This window comes from Gallinula chloropus (assembly GCF_964237585.1).
Source record: "Gallinula chloropus genome assembly, chromosome: 1".
NCBI lineage: Eukaryota > Metazoa > Chordata > Aves > Gruiformes > Rallidae > Gallinula > Gallinula chloropus.
The window spans coordinates 86,931,667-86,955,707 of NC_140085.1; the positions used below are offsets into that span (position 1 = coordinate 86,931,667).

The 24,041-nt window shown below is 43.1% G+C and overlaps 2 protein-coding genes across 2 annotated transcripts in view; both read left to right on the forward strand.

Annotated features, from left to right (window-relative positions):
• Positions 1-1,674: 1,674 nt before the first annotated feature.
• Positions 1,675-16,313, forward strand: METTL16 (methyltransferase 16, RNA N6-adenosine; the record flags this gene model as incomplete). The annotated part of the gene is made up of 9 exons (XM_084279045.1): positions 1,675-1,802; positions 2,011-2,210; positions 4,483-4,623; positions 8,119-8,234; positions 8,985-9,127; positions 12,129-12,198; positions 13,921-14,010; positions 14,869-15,042; positions 15,132-16,313. The coding sequence occupies 9 exons, from the start codon at positions 1,675-1,677 to the stop codon at positions 15,744-15,746; spliced, it is 1,677 nt and encodes a 558-aa protein (XP_084135171.1). The 3' UTR covers positions 15,747-16,313.
• Positions 16,314-18,276: 1,963 nt separating this feature from the next.
• Positions 18,277-24,041, forward strand: part of POLQ (DNA polymerase theta) — a gene marked incomplete at its 3' end in the record, with an annotated part of 55,037 nt that continues 49,272 nt past the window's right edge. Inside the window, exons 1-3 of the mRNA XM_084264767.1 lie at positions 18,277-18,358; positions 21,499-21,681; positions 22,693-22,823. Of these exons, the coding sequence (XP_084120893.1) occupies positions 21,612-21,681; positions 22,693-22,823 (201 nt within the window). The 5' untranslated portion in view covers positions 18,277-18,358; positions 21,499-21,611. The remainder of the gene's footprint in view (positions 18,359-21,498; positions 21,682-22,692; positions 22,824-24,041) is intronic.

The window sequence follows — 24,041 nt, forward strand, 5'->3', positions numbered from 1 at the left end:
AGATGAGAGGGTCGGTGCTTTTCTCTCAAGATTTTGGGGGGGGGGGAATTAGGGTTTGGGTTTTTTGTGGGGGAGTAGGGATTTTTGTTTGTTTGTTTTTCCCCCTGTACCTGGAAACCATGTAAGGTAGCATTAACAAAACACCTGCCTGTGTGCTTGTCCAGTTGCAGAGTGGGAAGGAAAGCGTGTGTGTGTGTCTGGGTGAGAGGGTGCCTGGGAGTGTGAGCACCTCTGCAAGTCTGTGCTTGCTGTCTCTCTCTGAATGATGCGCTGAATCTGGTCTAACTGCAAATGGGACTGTGTATGTGTACATAGATATATATACGCACATTTTGGTTTCGTTTATTTGTTTAGGTTTTTTTTTAGCAACTGTTGAATAACTTCACACTACTTCCTGGACTGCATTCTGTGATTGCTACTTGGGTGTCAGAGATGTTTGCTACCATCTCCAGATTCTCACCGTTGCTTTCTTATGGGTATTACCACCCTGGGTGAAGCAGAAGTAGCAGAGATCAATTAATTAGCCTGCATCAGGTGCAGGTTTATCCACACATTTATGAACGTGGATTTTTTTTTTTTTTATTAAGTCTCTTGTCCCTTGACCAGGGAGATACTTTCTATTGTAAATACACTAAACGCTCTGAATTAAAATTCCTATTTTTACCTCTGTCTCTGCTTTGGTGTTGTCACTTCTCTTCCTTGCCTGAGGGTGGGGGCAGTGAAAAGGGGGATAACTTCCAAGTGGCAAGAGGGGGCTGCAGCAGTGGGTGGGTTGATGGTGTGATTTAAGGTTTTTTTTTTTTAAAAACGGGTTTTATGAAGCTTGGTATGTAAAGCTCAGCTGCCCTCAAGTGGCAGGACGTTGGCTAAGGTCAGGAAGGAGGACCAGGATTAGGTCGGTTTGCAGGTCATCTCCTATTCAAGAGTCAAAGCGGGATGCGACCATACTTAAAGTGAGTCTTCAAGCGGCATGCAGTGAGTCATTTTGATTTGTATTTGGCTTTTAAAAGAGGAAAGTCTCTTTAAATAAGAGTTCATAGATTATACTTCGTGCTTCCATCCGAGGAACTGACCTACGGCCCTAAGGCCGTGAGGACCCTTCCCGCTCCACTCTTGGGAGAACTCGAGACTCGGACTGAGTCCAGCCTCACGACAGGCTCTGGGAAAGCCGGGAGCCAAATCCAGTTTGATTTCCCCGCCTGGGGGTTTTGTTTTGCTGTTTAACTGCGGTCGGCTATTCGGTGTCTTTAGCCAGAGGGGGCAGCACGACGCTCGCTGCCATAACGCGCGTTCGACAGGCGCAGCAGCAGCACCACGGGGGCTGCCCGCAGTACGTGGGCGGAGCTGCAGGGTGCGGAGCTGTGCTTAAAGCCGAGAAGTTCTTACAAATCCCAGCCGGGTCGGCTATAAAACGCTCCGGTCCCTCCCCTGCCCGACTCAGCAGCTGGGACCCGCTTCTCCCTCTGTCACCGCGCTGGGGGGCCTCCCCCTGCCGCCTGCTGCACCTTGGTACGGCCCGAGGGGTGCCGCGGTGCGCGCCGGGAGCTGGGCGGGTGAAGAGGGCCGCCGGCCGGCCGGCAGTGGGGCGGGAAGGCAGGGCCGGGTTGTTAGCCAGCGCGGTGTTGTTGCCGCCGCCGCCGCCGGCCTTTTCCTCCTCGCCCGCGCTCCGCCGCCATGGCCCTCAACAAGTCTATGCACGCACGCAACCGCTACAAGGACAAGCCGCCCGACTTCGCCTACCTGGCCGCCAAGTACCCCGAGTTCCAGCAGCACGTGCATACCACCCTCGCCGGCAGGGTGAGGTAGGGCCCGCGCGGCGGGAGGGGAGAGGCGGGCCGGGCCGGGCCGGGCCGGGCTGGGCTGGGCCGCCTCCGGAGGCCGTAGAGCGGTTCCCGCCGCCTCCCGAGCGCCGTGCGTGTCCCCGTGTCGGTCCGTGTGGTCGCTCCTGCCCCCCGCGGTGCGAGGAGCGAGGGGGCGCTGGCACCCATGGGCGCTGCTTGTGCCTTTCAGCCTGAACTTCAAGGACCCTGAGGCGGTGAGAGCTCTGACGTGTACCCTCCTGAAGGAGGATTTCGGGCTTACGATTGACATCCCCGTGGAAAGGCTTATTCCTACCGTGCCCTTGAGGCTGAACTACATCCACTGGGTGGAGGATCTCATCGGCCACCAGGATGCCGACAAGCAAGTCCTGAGGCGAGGCATTGACATAGGTACCTTGGGAAGTCCAGAGTGTTATTTGCTGTTGGGGAAGCTGGCAGATAAATTCCTCCCATAGAGGAGTGGGAAGTTTGAGAAGCCAAAAAACCCCCCCTGAACTGTGTTTGCAGTGGTGGTATGGGTAATCTGGCTCTGCTGGTATTTCTTTGGGCGTCTTGGTGGGTAGGATTTCTCTGCACAAGCAGGGGGATGACCACAGCAGGGGGTTATTTGGCTTTTTGTGGCCTTGAACTTCCAACTGAGTGTAGCTTTGTGTGGTATGCAAAATTATGCCGCTAGTGATGTGGTGAAAAGTCATTGTGAAGGAAATTGAAAAAGGAATTTCTTCTTCAGTCTTCTAACTAGTAAACTCAGTCATGCTAATTTTCCTTTTGGACATCTGTGCAAAAGAGTCTGTGAGTTGCCCAGTCATATTTTCTGGCATTCCTTTTATAAAATTTCTTCTGTGGTTTCACATGTATTTGGCAGATGAATGATCTGTCTGTGTTAAACTTTATTCTTTTCAATGCAGCTAAATTGTAAAAGAGGTGTAATTAGAAACCCAGGCAAGTACTTGCAAAGCTGTATTTTGGTTGTAGATGGTCAAAGATTTCCTGTATCTTGTTGAAAACAAAATACTTTTTAAACTGGACTGAACATCCATAGATGGATGTTACTGCCCAGTGGATGAGTTTAGGAGCATTGCAGCTAGCCCAGTTTCCTTATCCACACTATTGGATGATATCTAGGTCAAGCAGTAGATTAAAGGAGACAGTTATTCAGTAGAGATAAGAATTTGTAAGATGTACACTGCACGTAACTTGGTTTTCATTAGAAATAAAAGGAAAGGCGAGCTCTGTAGAAACAAGAACTTTATGTTCCATATACAGGTAATAAAATTGGTATTTGGAATCAAATTTTGGTGATTCTGTGTAAATCATTTAAAAGGTACCTGCTATGTTACATTGGAATTTAGTACACATTTTTTATTTTGGTCAACAGGGTGTTTCTTCACTATTTCAGAGGTTTTGAAGATTGTTTTGCGTGAAGTGAGCTCGTAATGAAATTGAGAGAAGTCTAAATTTCCTTTCTAAGTTGTGATTTAATACTTAACATTAAAACTTTAAAGTTACCTACTCTAAAGCTTGGGTTCAGTAATCTCAGCTGCTGTGTCAGTTTTTTCATTACTGTTTCCTTGGTGTTTGCCAGCATGATTTTTTTTAATATGTAATTTTTGATCTCCTGAAATGTATTGACTTGCATCTTTAGCAGGACTTGTGATGCATACAAGGTTTATGTGGTCATGTGGTGTCTGCACAGCTGCTATTATTTCATGGACTTTAAACTTTTTAGCAGCTTATCTGATAATAGGTTGCATTTTTGAAAGCAGTTTCTGTGAACTTCACCACAGCAGGTGGCTAGGTAGAAGCGGCAGATTCTTTAAGTCTTCAAATATTGAAAAATACTCACTTTGAGATTGCAGAGAACATTCGTGTTCTAACTCTGGGAGAGCTGTAACTCGTCCAAGAGGAATCTTATAGGAGTGCTGGAAATAAACACTTTTGTGTGCTGGCAGACATTGTTATTTGTGTTTCAGTAAGTTGGTATAACAGTATGCTCTTGATATATCTCTGAGCTCAAGTGTTGTGGTGGTGAGCTATTTTTCCCCTTTTCTTGTATCTATTGATTCCCTTTAATCCTAAATTTGACTGTCGTTTGCAATTTAATCACCTCGATATGCCATAATTATGAGAAGAAATTATTTTGTGCTACCATATATTTCTCTATGTTACCATGTTTTTAGGTCAGGCTGTCTCTTCAGGGCACCTCTGATTCTTTTCTTTATTGTTTTGGGCATTAGGGAAGGACAGCCTGATGGAACAAACTTTTTTCATGGTTGCTGTATGCATCGAAGGAAGTTACTTCTTGTAGATAATGGGAAAATGCAGAAGAAAAGTACATTTGTCGTTTATTTTAGGAAAACCAGAATATATTTTGCTCTCATTATATAAATTAACCATTGCCACATAGGGAAAAACACTTAAGTTTATCATTTACTAGAAAAATGATTGCAGATCACTAGATCTTTCATTTTGTTAAAGGTGTGTATTTGACCATGCTGTGTTTCCAACAAAGAAAACAAAGTTCACTAAAGAACTAAGTAGTAGATGACCAGTAATCAATTTTTTCTTCAGATTCTTTCTTTCTGTAGGGGAAGGCACACAGTGAACAGCCACGCTGTGTATAGCACCAACGACTTGTTCTCATGGCTTTTCCCTTCTTCAGGGACAGGGGCATCCTGCATATACCCGTTACTTGGAGCAACTTTGAATGGCTGGTATTTTCTGGCAACGGAGGTGGATGATATGTGCTTCAATTACGCCAAGAAGAACGTGGAACAGAATAACTTGTCTGAACTTATAAAAGGTATGATGTAATCAGGTATTTAATAGCATAGAAATGTTGGGATGTGTTTTTGCCATGTGGAATATTGGAATCTGTACACCCGCCAAATACGTGCTCGGATGTTTGTGCCGAAGCAGGATGTTTACTAGGACCTGTGTATGCTGAAGCCAGGAAGTCTCAGCTTGTCTCAAGTAGTTCTCCATAAACATGTCCCATTCACCCTTACAAAAACCTGAAAGTTAAACTTTACTCAGGGCACTTTTTCCCTCTCTGTATGTTTTTTTTTTTTTTGTTGGTTACTGGAGTATTTCTTAGAGTTAGTGCTGTTCCTGGTGCTAGGTGACCTGGAGTGCCCCTCTCAGATAATTTGCATGACAAAGACATGTGTGTCCTGTACAGAAAGAGTCCTTAGTTACCATTTCTGAATTGGGTATTAACAGTGACTGTGGTAGTAGCAGTGTGTCAGACTTGGTCTGTGTAGTAGCAGTGTGTCAGACTTGGTCTGTGTAGTAGCAGTGTGTCAGACTTGGTCTGTGTAGTAGCAGTGTGTCAGACTTGGTCTGTGTAGTAGCAGTGTGTCAGACTTGGTCTGTGGATGACCCTGAAAAGTTTTCTATGGGAGCTTGGTATACTAAAATGCAGGCCCATTTTCAGCTCTGAAAGAATAATTTTACTTCTCCTGGAGTTTGGAAGAATGGATTTTACCAAAATGTTCTTGTCTTGGTCTGTCCTGCATGTCAGTCTTGAAGATGTAGAAACTGATGTGGAGAACACTGACTGTTTTATCTTACTCTTGACTGCTGATTTTTAGTGGTGTGGTGGTGTTTCACTCTAGTGGAAGAACCTCTGGCAGAGGAAATTGCCTCATGTGAGGCTGTAGTGCCAAAGGTGATAAACTGGAGTAAATGACAGATTGTGGGTGGGCAAAGCCACAGGCAAGGGAGTGCTACAGGTTCCACCCAGATGCTGCCTGGGAATGATCCACTCTGCCAGTTTTTAACTTGGGGGCCTGACTGTACCAATAACCTGCCTAGGAAGACATTTTGGAGTCAGATTAGAAATGTTTCTATATCTTATTTGTGTTTGTGGGGTTTTTTTGGTTTTATTTTAAAACCCACAAAAAAATGTCAGAGAGTCTGTCTTGAAATTCTTGCCAAATAAAGTTATTTGGAGATCAGGTTGGAATACAGTCTTTGTTTTTCTAACTTCAATGAAAAAAAAATAAATCAGTGGTAGTAGAAACAGCATTAACACAGCAACGATTTACAAATTGCATCATAACTTCTTTCTTCCCCAGAGGAAAAAAAATTAGTCTTTCTTGGCTGAAAGTGAAATACTGGTTTGAGTAACATTCTTCCAAAGGGAATCTCTCCTATATCTGCAAAACAGAAACTGATAAATCTGGGGATTGATTGCAAATGCTAAAAAAATGACATGGTGTTTTGAGTTGTGTGTTTGTTTTACTGGAATGAAATGATGGCCAGAATTTGTCTGCTGGTGTTTAAAAAAGTGAAAATCAGATTAAGGGATATTCAACAACTTGGACTCTGGAAGTGTTCAAACTACTTGTCACAAAGCAAGCCTAAATTCACTTACATGGCTATTACACTGATTCCTTCCTGTTTATTTCCTTGTTTTTTTTCCAAATGAAATCACGTCCTATCAACTGAAGCTATGTCAGTCAAGCTAGGTATGGAGGTGGCATATGGTATTCCTTCATGTCATTTTCTGAGTAACTCTACAATAATTTTAGAAAGTATGGACAGTAGACTGTATGTTACTGCTCAGATTAACACAATCCTTTTGCAGAGCTCTGCTCATTTGAGCCCTGTTGTCTGCTTTCTCTATTGCTCTTTTTCCTTTCTTTCTTTTTTTCTTTCCTCTCTTCCATAGAATTGAGAAGGGTGTTGCTAACAAGAAAGGCAGTGAATTACTCTGCTGTGGGCTGGATATTTCAAAGCATTTATACAAGTAAATGTCTCCTCTGTGTGCAACAGCAGCTGTTTTATTACACTTCAGTGCCAAAAATATGCTCTGTGCAGCTTCTGGAGGCATGTAGTGATTTCTTGGAAGACTAACCTGAAAACTATCAGTCCAACTGATGTAAGGCCTGGCTGAAGAGCTTTTGGCTTTGCCTGAGATGTGTAATTTTAATTAGTATTTTGTAACTAGTAAGAGTTAATTTTATTAGTTTACCATTTTTTAATGTTATGAGGGAAGCAGGGGAACAGATATCTACAAAGATAAGAAAACACCACGTTTTAATGCGAACAATTTTAAATGTCAGCTACTTAATGTTAAGTGAAACAAATGTTTAAATTCAAGATTGTAAAATGGGAAAAACATGTTAATATATTTTTAAGATAAACTATCCTTTTATGCCCATAGGATTTAAAATTAATTTGTTTCTTGGCTGTAAGTTTCTGTACTTTGAAATGCTTGTAATTTACAGAACTGCAGCTTTAAAGTTAGTGGGTGTTGTAGGTATTATTCTTGCTGTGTAACCTGAACTTTGGTAATTGCCCACTGCCCTAACAATTTTGTGTTTCTGGGATAATGATCAACTGTAGTAGTAAATGTTAGGAAGAGGCATGCCTTCTGCCTCCATTCCCAGTGTCATTATCCATAAGTTGCAGGACTGGTAAAGTCTGGAAGAAGTCCCGCTAGTAATAGTCTTTATACATGCTTTAAGTGAAATGCGTCCTAAGGAGCAGGAGTTCAAATAAGGAAGAAGTTTTCTGTCGTCTTCAGAATATATGACCACAACTTACAAGAGTATTATATATAGCCTTTGGGGAAAGATAGTGGAGATCAGGTGGGACACTTGCCTTCAGCCTTGTGATGGGTGATAGTAAGTTGGTGGACCTTAACAAGCACACAGTTTGTTCAGAAAAGGACTCTAATCTTTTTCTTTTGTTGTTGTGATTCTATATCATATAAGACTACAGTTTCTGGGCAGTATGAGTAGTACTGCTAACACAGTGATTCTGTTTTACTGTACTATTAGATCTAAAGCTAATCTTGGTGCCGTGTAACTTGAGAGGAGATGGCTTTACCTTAGCCTTTCTCTTTCTTAGGTTTATACTCTGGAAAGACGAGTTCTTGAGTACCATTGTAGAATTCCCTATTTTGGGGAGAGCGGGGGGAAGAGTTTAGACTGGGCTTCTCTATCTCTGAGGAGCCTGTGGAGTAATTAATGGATACTTGTCTTAATTTTTGGAAGGGCTTAAAGTGTATTTGTAGTTGCATTGGAGAACTCTGTATTGGCTCAAGCAGTTCCTGTTGTTTTGAACAGACTTGTAATTCTGCTACTATCTCTAAACATACCAGCTGTTTGTAGGCTAATCCTTAACCTGAAGTCTGTATTTACATGCTGCTATTCATTACTCTTTTTTTTTTTTTTTTTTGAAAGTACAGTTTTTACATAATACATGGTTTGGAGAAACTCCAAAGTGTAAATTGCATGCTAGATAAAATATGAAGTTCCTTACTGACCACTTTCCTTTTCTCTATTAGTGGTTAAGGTACCACAGAAGACTCTTCTGATGGATGCACTGAAAGAAGAATCTGAAATCATTTATGATTTCTGCATGTGCAACCCCCCTTTTTTTGCCAATCAGTTGGAAGCAAAGGTGAGTTAACAAGCGAAGTGTTGCATGCACTTCGATGTTCAGTGAATGGGGGGGGGGGGGGTAGCAATGATTTAACACCTTCCCTTGGGAAAAGCTGAGTGGAAAATCCCAAATTGTTATGAAACAGCAGTTAAGTCTTCTCCACCTCAATCCCCACCCCTTGCCCCAAAGGAGTTTTTCAAAACTTAAGAGTTGTTCTTCCTAAAGTTTTAGACAGCTAGTAAATATGCAATGGACAGCTCATTTCAGAACAGTGGTACAGAAAAAATAGTTTCTGGTGTTATGCCTGTCTGTTTCTTGTTTCCTTAGTCATTTAGGCAGTATCATACAGCTCAGAGTAGTTCTTGCAATGCCCAACGAATATAGTCAGAAACTTAACTCTGTAATACAGGGCACTAGGAAAAAAGATGTAAATGTTGAAATTAAATGCTATAGGTTGCAGTTGTGTAGATGCATGTAACTAACATGACTTTACAAGTATTGGAACCACGTGTTTCATTTTAGCAGGATTCTGATGTGTGACAAGTAACTTACGTTGTTAGAGATTTAGATTGTAGTAAATTCACTTGGTTACGCTTCTTTTGAACATATGTCTGTGTTATCCATGGTACTGCTGGGGGGAGGATAACTAGGGTTGGTGATACTTGCTACCCACTAAAGGTTGAGGCAGGAAGCAGTGTAGAAAGCAGCCTAACATGTCCTCAGCTATTCATCTTAAATGTTCTCTCTTTTTTTTTTTTTTTAACCCAGGGAGTAAATTCTCGGAACCCGCGGCGCCCCCCTCCCAGCTCTGTAAATACAGGAGGAATCACAGAAATCATGGCTGAGGGGGGAGAACTAGAATTTGTGAAGAGAATTATTCATGATAGTCTACAACTTAAAAAGAGGTTACGGTAAGTGCTTTGTTCCAGTTAACACACACACACAGACACGCTTTTTACCTGCTGCTTTGGCAGGTATTGTTTGAAAATTATATTTGAAGCAAGGAACATAGCTGTGGTCCAGTGGTGTCTGGTTTGATATGTACACAGCAATTCATCTCAGATTACGTGAGATTAGTTGTTCCACATCAGTAGAGATATTTAAAGGCAGAAGGGAAAAACAGCCTGCACAAATGACACTTGCAGCTTACAGCTAAATGAGTTGATTCTTAAGGGCTTCTGGTATAGGAGATGATGTATGACATTGCCTAGTTATCTGTTCATTACTTTGAAGTTCCTGTCTTTTCCTGGTGGAATTCTGGTAACTTGCAGCTTTGCCTGCTGAAGGACTCTGGTGTACTGAATCTTGTCTTGGGTGAGTTTAAGCTGCAATAAAAAACATAGCAAGGCCGTCTTTTGAGCAAGATAAACAGATGGCACATCTTCAGTTTTCTGACTATCAGACTTTGGCTCCCCAGTGGCATTCGTGATTCCTTTAGCATTTCTGGAAGATTCCTATTTTAAAATGATGTTCTAAAATATACCTGACAAAATTTTATATGTGCATTACCTCAATTTCATCAGTGCTATAAGGAAAGGAAATACAGCCTGCTGCTGGTACACGCAAGAAGTGTTTTGCTTTTGTTCTGTTTAGACCCTTCTAGCCAAAGCCCTGCATTAGAACCTCATCTTCACGTGTCTATTAGCGCAATTTTTCTTCAGAATATTTGTTTTCTAGTGATTGGCCTGAAAAAAGGAAGAATATGTTCAGGTTTTTGGAAAAAGTTAAGACAAAGCAAAACTGCATTTGGCTCTGTTAGAATTGCTTCTGTCTTGTGGTGCTTTGAAGAAATAAAAGTTGAGAAGGTTTGCAGAGGTTGGAGTTCTGCAAACCTTGAAACGTTGTGATATTTTGGGGTCTCTTTTGTTGTTTCTTGATGCCCTTTTCACCCCTGAATTTTATAAAAAGGGGGTAGATAGTGTGGCTGAGTGATAAAATAGAAATTTTTATGTTCAGAAGTGGTTGCAAGCCAGAAGAATCAAAATTCTGAGACTTCTTAGCAATATTGTTTGCGCCATTAAGGACACGGGAAAGTGACTGGTGTTCCTGTTTAAAGTTTGTAGCCTGAAATAATATTCTGCCTACTTGATGTAGATAAGCTTTTAGCTGTGTATGCTCTTATTCATCTCTAAAAGGTAGTGGTTTTTCAAATCCAAATACAAGCTGAAATGGTTGCTCTGAATTTAGTCAGTGATGCAGTGGATGAGGGGGATGCAAGTCAGAGAAGAGATGGTATTTATGTATATGTTTTAAATGTTCTTCAACTTACAGCTGGATGGTTTTTATTCTGTGTGCATGTTCTTGCTGGTATGTAGCGGGTTGATTCCACCAGCATGGTTTTCTGCTGGAGCAGGTGGTGTACTGTGTAAAATACCATGATCTGTAGAGTACGTGTATACAGTTGAGGGCTTAACTGGTTCTGTAAGGTAGGGGCAGGGGATGCATCTCTGGTGATTTCTGGAAATGCCCTAGCAGCGTGGTTCTTGGTTCCACGTGGTTGTGCGTGTGGATCCAGGGAAACCTGCTTTTTAATAAGTTGCTGTTTGACCTGAGTGACAAATACAGTAGGGAACTGGCTGATGTTACTCTCAAGGCGAGAAGCCTTTCCCTTGAAAAGGTGATGTGGAATTAGGAGGCATGCATCCCTGTAATGCTCCTCTTGGCAAATACTGCTCCCCTAGGGAAGAGGAGACTATCTTCATGTGATAAATGTGCAAGGCTTAGAACATACCCACATGCTAACTGTGGATCATATTCAGGAAGATAAGCTCTGTGAGTTTGGAGGATAGGAATTGTTCAGTTCATGTTTTTGAATACACTACCTGTTTAGAACCTGTTATAGAAAAAACAGTTTACTTAAATACCGTTTCCTATTTTGTTTGGCAACTCTACTGACAGACATGAGTAATGAACTGTAGGTAGATAGAAACTGCCTTGGGCCAGGAGATGATCTTGATGTATTTACCCCGATCCCACTTCAGCTAGGAGTTGCAGGTTCAGTACTTTATAATTTTTGGGAAAGACGTATGGCTGAAAATTTAAGAGCTAAATTTAAGTATTGCTGTGTGAAATTCTGCATATTGCATTATGCAGGAAGTAAATTTTCCTTTAATACTACTGATTTTTTTTTTTTGTTTACAATATATTTAATTTGTATATGTAAACAATTTAAAGTTCTTGCTTTCAATTTAGTCTTGAAATGCTCCCTTGATAACTGGGAACTCCAGTTTTCATACTTAAATATGTTATATTTATGGGTAACCTTTTAGAATCCAGACATGAAAAAAAAACAGGGAAGAAGGGGTTATAGAACTTGGATAGTGATTTAGATAAAGAACAGAGGTGTAATGTTTGGAGATACTGAAGATGTGGAACTGGGTGGAAGGAGTGCTCTACCACAGTGGGAAAATAAGTCTCTTTCCTTCCCCCATCCCATTTCCTCATTGAATATGGATTAGGTGATAGAAACCTGGATTGCAGCAAGGTATGCATGAGGTGGTGTGGTAGTCAGCTCTGCTTCTGAGGCACAAATGCTTGCCAGTAGTTGAATATTCTTTTTATTCTGATTCACTCCTCAAAGTGGGGGAACTGAAAAAGAGTATTGTAAAGGGTAACATCTTCCACTTAACTGAAGTTGCTCTTTGAAACAGATTCTTGGCTGTTTAGGCACTGTTTCTGTAAAAGACTTAATGTATTTCCTAAAAGCACTAAAATGATTTCTGCTGTCCAGTCTGGCTTTGGGCCTTCTGTTCCAGTTCATGTCACATGATGTCCTAGTCTCTGAGAGTGGGAGTATTTTGTTGTTTTGTTTTTAAATCTCCTCTTGTTCTTACAAATTCAAGTCATTCTTTCTGGTAGTTGCCGTTTTCAGTTGATCTGTATTTGTAAAACTATGTAATCTGTTGTTTGCAGATGGTACAGTTGCATGTTGGGGAAGAAATGCAGTTTAGCACCATTGAAAGAGGAACTTCAAATACAGGGGGTGAGTTTGTATGTAGTCCCATGTATATCCTGTATATATTATAGAATATATACTGTGTTACAGTGCATATGGGTAATAACTATTGAATTATTTTACTGAGGTTTTATTTACAGGAAGAAACTGCACTTGTTTGTTAGGGAAGCAATCGAAGCAGTTGAGATGTAATTATTATAGATTGAAAGCTAAGTAGCATCCTGAGATTTTTGGCTTTATCACATGTAGAAGCATGTCTATCCATTCTGGAACATAGAGAGTTTCTGCTTTAACGTAGCCTTAACAGGGCTGTTGTAAAACTGAAAACATTTCTAGCACTCTTTCCTCTTAGCTGACATGAAATCTAGTGGTTTGGTGAATAATTGGCAGCAGTTTTGTTTATGTTCAGTTTGGGCACCAGGTAAAATTGTAGCTGTTCTCATGCAGGAAAGCTGTGTGAAGAACTTTTACCGCTTTCTGGAGGAAGTGTAGTCTTCTCTAACTTCTATACCAAGAAAGTGATTGTTTGAGAGATCTGTCCTTGAGTGTGGTGGAGAGGTGAAGGAAAGAGAATACATGGTGAAATCAAATCTCAGGAAGATAAAGTATGGGCTGTAGGGAATTGACCAGTAGCAGATGCTGAGCTGGGCACCAGATTTCAAGTGTCTGACTTGATCTCCTATCCTTGAACTGTTGCACATCAGTCTTAGAAAAGTGAGAGCAAACCTTGTGAGCCTTGTGTATCAAAGCTGAGTGTTACTTGTGTAACTGCTTCTTGAAATTACCAATTTCATTTTGTCCAGGTTTTAATTTTTTGGGGGGTGGGGGAGGAAGGTGGGAAATAATAGGGCTGGGAATGTGCTTATTGTAACCAAGCACAGACTGTGTTTTGATTCAGATTTAGGATGCAGTGTAAATGTCCCAAGAAGTCCACTCTTTTCTTTGGACTGTATTTATTGGAAATTTTGATAGAGTGAGGAATCCAAAGGCAAGAAGAGTTCTAGGGTAGAAACACCTTTTCTGTTCTCTTGAAGGCGTTTCTCGAAAGTAAGAATTTTAATCTTTTCTGTTCAGACCTGGGGTTTATGCTCTGGAGCTGGTCATTCAGAATGAGGTGGGTTGGCTGATAGTTACCCTTGCTAAATTTGGTACGTTCTGCATACCATACATACATGCCTTACAGCATCTACGTGTGGAAAAACTAGTTAACGCTAGTATTGGAACTGAGTTTTCTATTTAAAAGCAATGTAAGTTCAAACTAGAGTTTTGTGGGGCAGGGACAGAGTATGGGCATGTTTCTGCCATCGGCAGACAGGTGAGTGGCTTGGTTTCCCTGCCCTGTTTTGCTCTTGTTCTGTGGTGCTTTGCTACTGCGGTTTGAGTTCGGTAGGTGAATGAGGAACAGGAGCTGGTTCTGAACAAGGAGAGAGGGTGTGCTTTTTGCAGAATCAGCATGCTGGATCACTGCACCAAAGGGGTCGTGTTGGATGCAGCTGAACTTGAAGCTCTGAAAAGGCAAAGACACGACAGGGTGGAGATGGGGAATCTTGGGCAGGGATATCAGGCTGGGCACTGATCAGCTACAAGTGGCACCGACATCATGAGCCGTATCAGAAAGAATGTCTGTTTCTGTTGTGAGAAAACAATTCTATGCTAACTTTGTATTTTCTTTTTAAACTGAACATGTGTGCAGTAAAGCAATGTTGTTTATTAATAGGAAATGACGTTGTGTATTGTTTCTTCATACAGGTTCCTAAAGTTACTCATACTGAATTCTGTCAGGGTCGCACCATGAGATGGGCGCTGGCATGGAGTTTCTATGATGATGTGCAAGTACCTGTAAGTAGCCTAATTGTGGTTGGCTTGTGATTGTGCCTCTGATTTGACAAAGGGCCTGATGGGCTGTGACAGCTGTGAAAGAAACAGTGTTCTCCTTCACACCGGGTGGGGTGGTCTGTACAGGCAGTGGGTTAACAGTACACTGACTGCCAGTCTGTTAGCAGTTGTTACATGTGATTGTATATTTAGGGAGGAAAAAATAAGCCTGTGCAGGAGCTTCCTCTGGGTTTCTGTGAAAGTAAGGGTTGCTTGTAACATACTTTAACTAGCAATTTAGTAATATTAAAAATTTGGTAAGTTTGGGACTAAATTTGTACTTTAAACTTCCCTCTGAGAACTTAGTTAGAATCTATATGATAAATTAAGTAGATCTGAACATGGCTAGCTCAGGCTTTCTTATGTGAATGTAGATGGTGCTTGTTCACTTTAATGTGAGACAGTTGCTTTTTTGGATCCAGATTTACATGTACTGCACGATAGGTATAGACAATAACCAACCTTGTAGGAGGTGCAAGTAAGCCTTTCATGAACTTGTCTCAAAATGTGGATATTAGCACTTAGCCTCTATTCCCAAGAACAGCTGCATTATCACATCTCATGGAGAACTAAGAGTTTGAGGGAACCATTGAAGCTTTTTGTCTAATGTCTGAAAATGAACTTCTCTATCCATCAGGCTAGTAAAAAGTGCATGATCCTGTTAGCTGTTTTTAATCTAAAACTCTTTGGAGTGAAGTGAAACACCAGCCATGTCAATGACTGTTTAATGACTCACATTATGCTCTTAGTCCCCATCTCTTCTGAGTAGAAAAGTCATCCCACTGCGTGGCATTGTAATTATTTTTTTCTTTGTTATTCTAGTCACCTCCCTCTAAAAGAAGAAAACTAGAGAAACCCCGAAAACCAATTACATTTATGGTCTTGGCTTCTACAGTCAAAGAATTATCCAACAAAGCTGCAGCAATGGGCTGGGACGCTGTAGAAGCTATTGCCGTGGTTAGAGCCTGGGTGGAGAAGATCCTTACTGATCTGAAGGTACAGTATTACTACGTGTTAAAACACTGTCCTGCTTGAAAGTGTAACTGTGAGAAGCTAGTATGAAGTCCTGCTATTTTCTGCCATAGGTTCAGCATAAACGTGTTCCCTGTGGGAAGGATGAGGTTAGTCTGTTTGTGACTGCCATTGAAAACTCCTGGATTCATCTGAGGAGAAAGAAGCGGGAGAGAGTCAGGCAGCTACGAGAACTTCCTCGAGCTTCCGAAGGAATTCTGCAAGCAATGGAAGAGGAAAAAAACAGCCAGAAGAGTGTGAGCAACAATTCAGACTGTGAAAACCCCAAGGCTGAAGGCTCTGAAGTGGGATTTATGGTACCTGATGAGGATGTCCCCTTGACAGCAGGTGACGAGCTAACAGAAGAATCTGCTGCCAAAGAAGAACACAGTGAACCTGTGGAGGAGGAGATGGAAACAAAGCAGCCAGAAACATCACTTGACAAAGGTTCTGGTAACACACAGGAGGAACCTTGCCCTTCAGAGGAAGCTAGCAATCTTACAGCTGAAAAAGAACAAAATCCCATAGAAACTAGTAGATGTTTTCTCTTTAAGTGTTTAATGAATGTGAAGAAAGAAGGAAATGATGTCTTGGTAGAAATGCACTGGGTTGAAGGACAAAACAGAGACTTGATGAACCAGCTGTGTACATACTTACGGAACCAAATTCTTAGACTGGTTGCCAGTTAGCCCTTTTTCCTACTTTGAAGTTAGTTCTCAAATTTTGTAAGCTATTTTTAATGGATTAAAATTTTCAGTTAGCAAAACCTGTTTTTCCTCCTTCAAATAGCAAAGTAGAGATTAATTTTTTAAATTTTGTAAATAGCTTTTTCTAAGCTGGAGGAATATATGAAGTGTACTTCATTGGCCATGAAGTGATGGGGCAGTAACAAGATTTTGTGCTGCGTTTGTAAGACTACATGTTAAAGTGTAACATGTCTATGCCGTGACTTTCATGTCAGCAGTGCTTATTCTAGTATTTTTTTCTGGGGTAGTAGAATTATATATTACTAAGAAATCTTTACTGAGATATTTTCTTCAATATTTTTTCAGTACTAATGTGGGAACTGATTAGTCTGCTGTGGGAATGTTCTTCTGCTGTGGGGAGTCTTCAGCTATGGATTTGTGTGCTTCTCTTCCCTTTAATGCATTTAACCTTTGGTCTGCAGAGTGGCAAGATGGATGCATCCTCTAAGTGTCAATTCATTAAAGGAATCCCTTGAGAAAACGCATATATCATACTTTTCTGGTGCTTGGGCCTGGAAACACCAAAGAGCCTGCTGTTAGCATCTGGTTTTGTAAGTCTTGTTCTAACGACTAAATCAGCTCTGAGCTGCTTGGGTTAAAAGAGGATTTAACTGTGTCGACTGATTAGACCGTTCCTTACACCAATGCAAATATAGCTGAAGTTCCAGCAGTATTTTTAAAGGATATTGCTTTAATAGACAAGAATGAAAACGTGCTCATCTCCATGGGCCAGAAATTCTTTATGTGGGACAATGACGGGTACAGAAGCTACAGGATGTTGAAGGAAGACAACTGGGAAGGAGGCTATTGCTTCCACCTCTCACTCTAGTCCTTTTTATGACTAGCTGCTTTCCTAGTGTTTTGGGGTCAGTGTACTCTTCCTGTGAGGAGAGGCTGTGGGACATGGGTCTTGGGCGCCTTGGAGAGGATGTATATATGTTTGAGCACTGGCACTGCTTTGCGTGGTCAGTCTCTCAAGCTGTGATCCATTTTTCTGTAGAGGTTTGCAGATCATGGAGAGAGTGTTTCTGAGAGAGTACTGCGTGTGTATGTTACCCAAAATATGAGATACACTCCTGATGTATGGAAAGAAATACTGTGTATGTTCTTGCTACTGGAACTATGGATGTTTGTTCGCCCTTAGTTGTCAGTATTTCTGGAAAGATGATTCTTTTCTTCAGTTGAAATTAAAAGCAACTTAGAAAAGCCTTGTTTCCTCTCCCCTGTTGTTGGCTGCTCCATATTCTGCTACTTGGCACTTCTGCAGGTGACAGACAAAGACTTGCCTTTTTTTGGTACTGCAGAATTTTCACAGGACTGCTGCTGATATTCACGTCCCTGAGGAAAGATGAAACTCCCTGTGCTTCTAGTATCTGAGGAGATTTTTTTTTTTTGCTATCTAAGCCATTAAAAACCGAAAGCAAGGCTGTTTGTGCTGTTGCCTGTTTGTTTCAGCCTGTCTTTTGGCAAGGGTGAAGAAGCTCCATGAGGTGAGCCTTGTGTGCTTGTGACAAGTATGTTGCTGAAGCAGGCATTTTGCTTTGCTCATTGCCTGCCTGCTGTATGACATGAATAAGCCTATGCTTGTGAGGGTTGCCTCAACCAGGCCATGTGTTTTTACAAAGAAACCAGTGTGTGATTTGGATGACTGCTTAGAAGTTCAAATGTTGCCTTAGCCATTTATTTGAAACGTGTTGACAAAGGAAAACTAATCCCATTTTGTCACAGAATCACAGACTATACTGAGTTGGGAAGGGACCCAAAGTATCATCCAGGCCAACTCCTGGCTCCACACAGGGCCAAGCCAAGTCAGGGCATGTGGCTGAGAGCAAAAGAATCAGCTGAACTCAGTGCTGTGACCAATTTCTTGGGGATCCTGTGCCAGTGCCCGAGCCCCTCCACTCTAAAACTCCCCTGTCACAGCTTGATGCCGTTTCCTGGGGTTCTATCACTAGTCGCCAGAGAGGAGAGCAGCGCCTGGTCATTCGCTCTCCCTTGTCAGGAAGCCAGAGACCAGGGGAAGCGCAAGTCCCAGGGCCTTGTGTCTCTCCTCCTAAGACTGCCCCTCCCCCACCCTCGTTGCCCATCTCGGGACACTCTCAAGGAATAGCAACTAAAAGCCGTAATTGGTGTATAATGGCGGAGGCAGCACTCCCGGGAGCGTTTGAAGTTCAACGGGCGTGCAGGACGCGAGCGCGCGGAGGCAGCGCGGCCCCCCGCGGGAAGCGGCCCGCAGCGCGCAGCCTGCCGGCAGCCGCCAGGGGGCGGAGCCGCCCCGGCTCGGGCAGCGCCCACTCCGCCCCGCGGGGCGGGCGGTGCTGGGCTTTGAATGGCGCGGCGGGAAGATGGCGGCGTCACCCCCGACGGCGCCGCCACGGCCGCGGGGCTCCGCGGCGGCGGCAGCAGCAGCAGCTTGGGCGGCCCGGCCGCCTCCCGCGGGGCGGGGAAGGCTGCTCCGCTCGGCCCCGCCGCTCCCCAGCGGGTCGTGCTGAGCCCGCCGCCCGGCCTCGACCTCTCCCTGCGTGGCAGCGGGAGCCCCGGCGCCGGCTCGGCAGGTACTGGAACAGGAGAGCGCGGCCTTTCCCTCGGTCCCGTAACGCAGCGCGGGGGGGGTCGGCAGTCGGGACGCGCTGGGCGAGAGGGAGCAGCGCCGTCCCGCTCGCCAACATGGCGGTGGGCCCGGGCGCGGTGCTGGCAGGGGTCGGGGACCCCCTGAGCCTCTCTGCCGGCGCGGGGTGCGGGGCCTTTTCCCCGGGGAGCGCTCTCCGCGCTGCGGCGGAAGCACTCTCCCTTGCGGGCAGCGGCGGTAGCCGCTTGCGTTAGCAAGGCGGGGCGGGAGCCTGCAAGCGCCAGCCGAAGGATCTTCCTGCCCCGCTCGCCGCTTCGCCGGGAAAGGTGGGAAGCGTTGCCCCCTAGGCGCGCTCCTGGCCTGGGGCTTGTTTCGCTGTGCGCCGCTCGGCAGCGGGCGGGCTGGTTCCTCGCTTGGCCTCTAGGTGCTGCCACAGCACAGCGAGCAGCGCGGCCCCTGCCCGGGGCCTGCGCGTTGAGCTGCTTCGGGAGCACCGTAAGCATCGCGCCTGAGGGCAGCGCTGGAAGTGGCCCCGATCGGTACCCTGGCACCTGCAAGCGTTCAGAAGCGTAGCAGGCTTTTACACGACGCCTTGCCTACGTGTGCGAGGCATTACACAAGCATCGTGTTTCAGAGAGACGTCTCACCGCACGATGTCACATCAAGCGGCCCTGCCGCCCGCTAGCACCGCGTAAGCTGATGCTTCTGGGCGCAGTGCGTTTTACAAGCTGGCTGTACTCTTGAATCAAGTGAAGATGTATATGCAGCATCAAGATGGAGGTGACTGTGCCCCTGTACTCGGCATTGGTGAGGCTGCACCTCCAGTGCTATGACCAGTTCTGGGCTCCTCATTACAAGAAGGACATTGAGCGTGACCAGAGAAGGGCAACCAGACTGGAGAAGGCGATGAAGGGCAAATAATGTGAGGACCAGCTGAGGGAGCTTGGGGATGTTTACCCTGGAGAAGAGGAGGCTGAGGGGAGACCTTATCACCACCTACAACTACCTGAAGGGAGGTTGTAGAGAGGTGGGTGCTGGTCTCTTCAGCCAGGTGACAGGAGATAGGACAAGGGGAAATGACACTAAGCTGTGCCAGGGCAGGGTCAGATTAGATGTTAGGAAAAAATGTTTCACTGAAAGAGTTGTCAGGGCCTAGAACAGACTGCCCAGGGAGGGGGTTGAGTCACCATCCCTGGATGTGTTTAAAATAAGGGTAGATGAGGTACTTATGGATATAGTTTAGCACAGGACAGGAATGATTGGACTCTATAATCTTAAAGATCTTTTCCAACCTTGTGATTCTGTGAAGATGCATATAACATTTGAAATGGAGGTTCTTGTATAACATCTTGTAATTTTGTCTCGTCTGCAAATTTTGGTGACTCTAAAATGTGTACATCTCTTGGCCTCTTCTCCAGTCATGCTGCATCTTCTCCCTGATGTGATTATGTTCTGCAAATACGACTTTGTTGGCTCCTGCAAATGGAGCAGAGCAAGGCGACTTGCGTGTTTCCATAGAACCACTCCTCAAAGGCGATTCAGTGAGCAGCACTGCTGTGCCCAACCAGCCCCCCATTCTGGAAGGGTTTTGTTTCAGAGAAACCTAATGCCCAGTGCTTTTAACCAACAGTGTGTATCTTCCTCCTTTTGACTATTTCTTAGTGTTTCTCTAATAGGTAAAAAGATAAGTTAGTGTAGCGGTGTACTTCTGAAGACAGATATTTAAGAACCCTTAAGGCACAAGTTTTCAGACTCATGTTTAGTGCCAATCTACAGATATTCTTCAAACAGCAGAATCACATAATCTTTTACTCATCCTGTCTTTTACATGAAATTCATTTGTTTTAACATTAGAAAAGAAGCTTGAGATCCAGTCGCTTAGCTTTTTTTTTTTTTCTTTCTCTGCTTCTTTGTTTGGTTTTGAATCCTAATTCTGCCATGTTAGTCACTTTTTGGGATAGACAAACCTGATCTTTTCTAAAATCCCCTTGGGAAGCCTGTTCTGCTTCATTGCATACTGCTGTTCTCTCCTGATGATGCTCAACTTCTTATTTGGTATTTGTACAGTACTTTGATTATATGAAGTGAAACAAAACTTTCAAAGCTAAGCTCTATCAGGTTTTTCATTTATTTGTGTGTGTGAGAATGATCGTGCACCAGTGACAGCTCAGTTGGGGTTAACCTTAAGAAATGTTGCAAGTAAAAATACTGGTTGCTTCTGCAGGGTAGTATTCCTGACCTAGCCTGCCCTTCTGCTGTCAACCATGAATTTTAGAATTTTTGAACGTGACAGTGGAAGAATGGGTAAAGTAGAGTCAGTATGCACAGTTACTTGGTTTTCATCTTGATTTGACAAGGTCTTTCAGAAAATGGAAACTCTGTTTGGGAACCGTTTTCTATCTTGGATGAAGAAAGGAGGAATAAAAGGTTGAATTTTCTTAAAGATTTGGGAAAATGTGAGGGGAGAGGGGAAGAGGCAATATATGTAGCCAGCACAAAATTATCTAGGGTTTTAAAGGCAAGAAATAAACAGTGGGGAATTTAATTATCTAGAGGAACTGTCAGTGCAGTGAAGGTATCAATCAGTGTTGATAAACTGAAGTAACATGCATTGTACAGAGTAGCTTGAGCTAATAGGTTTACGTTGTTTTTCCAATTCATCTGCAAAACACGAAAAAAGACTGGGCAGTTCTGTAGCCTGTGAGGATTGCTGAAGTCTCTGTAGCAGTAATTTAAAAAGGAAACATTATGGATAAGGATGAGATGGCAAATACATTGTAATGCTGTTATATTCATCAGTGCTGAAGCTCTCTGTTTGAGTATGTATTTAGTAATGGCTACTCTGTCTTAAAAGCAAATATCAGAGCAAGAGTTTGGTGAAGAAATTATTTGAATGTGGAAAACCTTCTAGGAGGAGAAATTGAAAAAAACAATGTCAGGAGATAAGAACAACTGTGAAACACCCATAGGAAATATTGAAAAATACAGGGAAGATATTTCCTTGTTACCTTTTCTCATAATACAGGAGCTTGTGGAGAAGTTTGACCTTTATGTATATAATCTAAGTGACCTGAGATTCAAGGATGATACTTGACTGACTTGTATTTTTATTTTCTGTTCCCAAAGGGCAGTATCAGCAGGTAAATGTTCCTGAAGACCAAGCAGACAAGTTGCTTCTGGCAAGCTGGGGTCTTCCCAGAGCAGTTCTGGAGAAATACCACAGTCTGGGAGTAGTACAGATGTTTGAATGGCAAGCAGAATGCCTGATGCTCGGGCAAGTTCTGGAAGGGAAGAACCTAGTTTACTCAGGTATGCAAACTTCTGACAAACCAGTCCTCACTAACTTTCCCAGTGCCAACATACCGGTGCTGCAGGGTTCTGATCTAGCAGGTAAAAGGTCACGATCCTCTGTCTTTCTGGAGAGATCCCGTTATGATCTGTCCTGTTGCTGTACCTCAGACCTGGCTTGATGGACCCCTTTCCAGGTCTGAGAAGACACCTTTTCCTCCATTTTCTCTGTTAGTGTTCCTTTAGAAACTGATAATTAGGAGTCAGTTAATGATGAGATTCTCTGTTTTATTAGACACTGTCAACCAAGAACTGAATGATAACTGCAGTGTTAAATATAAATAATTCTGAAAATGTTATTTACTATCTAATTTTTTCAGTCCCTTTATTGTTTCTTTTGCTAGGTGAGGGGGGAAGCATGTATGTGTAGAAGAAATAGGACCATTAGACTAGAGATCTGTGGGAAATGCTAGTTTGGGTGTCTACTCTCCATGGGAAGAAAATTCCAGAGCAGCACTGTAAGGATGAAGAACGTAGAAGAGAAGCAGGGGATTTTCTTAGGCTTGGATTTTCACTTTGAAATTTTATTTACTTGGTTCTGGAAGACTTTAGGCCTGACTGTTGGGCAGTGGCTGTCCCCTGATACGTGGCATCTCCTCCACCATTTTTTTTTGTGGTTGATAGGTGGGAAACAACAGTGCTCACCAACCAAGAGGGGTTAATACAGTTATGGGCCAGGTCAGTAAGGTGATGGCTGAGGTCTCCTGTCCAACTGAGAGACTGTAGTGGGTTTGGTGGGGTTTTTTGGTTGTTTTTTTTCTCCCTTGCTTATCCTTGAGCTGCTGGGCCTAACTGCAAATGTGGCTGGGTGAGAGAGGCATTAGTTGAAGAGTCCTGTCCCGAGTTCTCCAGCAACTGCTTTCTATGCCAGCTTTATGATAACCATTCCTTGGGTTTCTTTTGTTTTTAACTTTAAAAATTAATTAAAAAACAAATCAACTTTTTGATTTGTTTTGTTTTTCTTCCCCCCAGCTCCCACCAGTGCTGGGAAGACTCTTGTTGCAGAACTGCTTATTCTGAAGCGAGTCCTGGAGACTCATAAGAAAGCTCTTCTCATCCTTCCCTTTGTCTCTGTGGCCAAGGAGAAAAAATGCTATCTGCAGGTAAGTAGCATTCAAGGAGGGGAAATCTGTGGGTTGTAGTTTTTGTATCGCATTTTGTAAACAGTTGTGAGTCTTTGCATGAATTTGAGGTGGGGAGGAAGGTATTTGCAGAGTTGTTTTAAAGGATATTTGTAGATAATTTAAAATTTGCTCTTGTTCTAAGTTGGAGATAAAAAAACCGAAAGCTTTAGCCAAAAAGGGAAATTTGAAAAATGTTAAGGAGTTGATAAAATGTTTTATTTTGGCTTTGACTTTTCAAGCATCGTTACTTGCATTTATTTACAGATTTTTATAATATATAAAATATTTCAGATTATGTCTGAAAAACTATGAAGGGAAGGTGGCAACATTATCTAAAAGGATAGAAGGGTATTTTAGCTTTCCTTGGGGTGTTTCACCAGAATTTTGTGCCTCTGACTTAACTTTGACTTGACAAAAATACGTTCTGACAGAGCATATGATAACTGCTCCTTAGGTTTCTTTTTGCAACCCAGTTCTGACGGCTGCCTTGACATCCCTCCCCCCCCCCCACTACTTAACAAACAAAATTACAGTGGAACCAGTCTTTTAAAAAGAAGACCATTTATTTATTGAAAGACTTTGAAAGATTTTCAGATCAAATATTGTTTCCATTAGCTGATATGTCAAAGTACCAACAATTACCAAAAAATAATACAAAGCCAGCAGGCATATTTTTGTTATGGTTTGTGACATTCAAGGCGTTTCGCCTGTTACTAAGCTGAGAGGAGGGTAATTTAACCTTGCAAATTGCCAGGGAATGTTACAAACCCTGTGCAGAAACTACTTTGTAGCATGTGATAATACTTTAGTCTTTGAAGCCGGAGGACTTTTGGTGCTGGGTTCTACTACTCCTGGCCCAAGGCTTGGCCGTGAGTGTGCACACTTGAAATCGCACGGTATCCTGCCCATTTGCACCTTTCATGCGTTGTGAGCCAAGGCTTTGGCACTGCAGCAATAAGCAGTGGAAGAAAAGAAGTCGTCATTTCTTCACCTTCAGCTGTGAGATGTGGCACCTTTGTGTTTCGGGCCCCACGTTTGGCTTTTGCACCAGATTTCTCAGGAGCAAGGCTTCCTGGTAGGCAGCCCGCTGGTATTAGAAACTGTGGCACTGTGTGCTCTCTAGCTTTCTTAACAGCAAATGTTTTTATAGCAAACAGCAGTGCCCATCTCTTCATCAGTTATGTGCACTTAACCCTG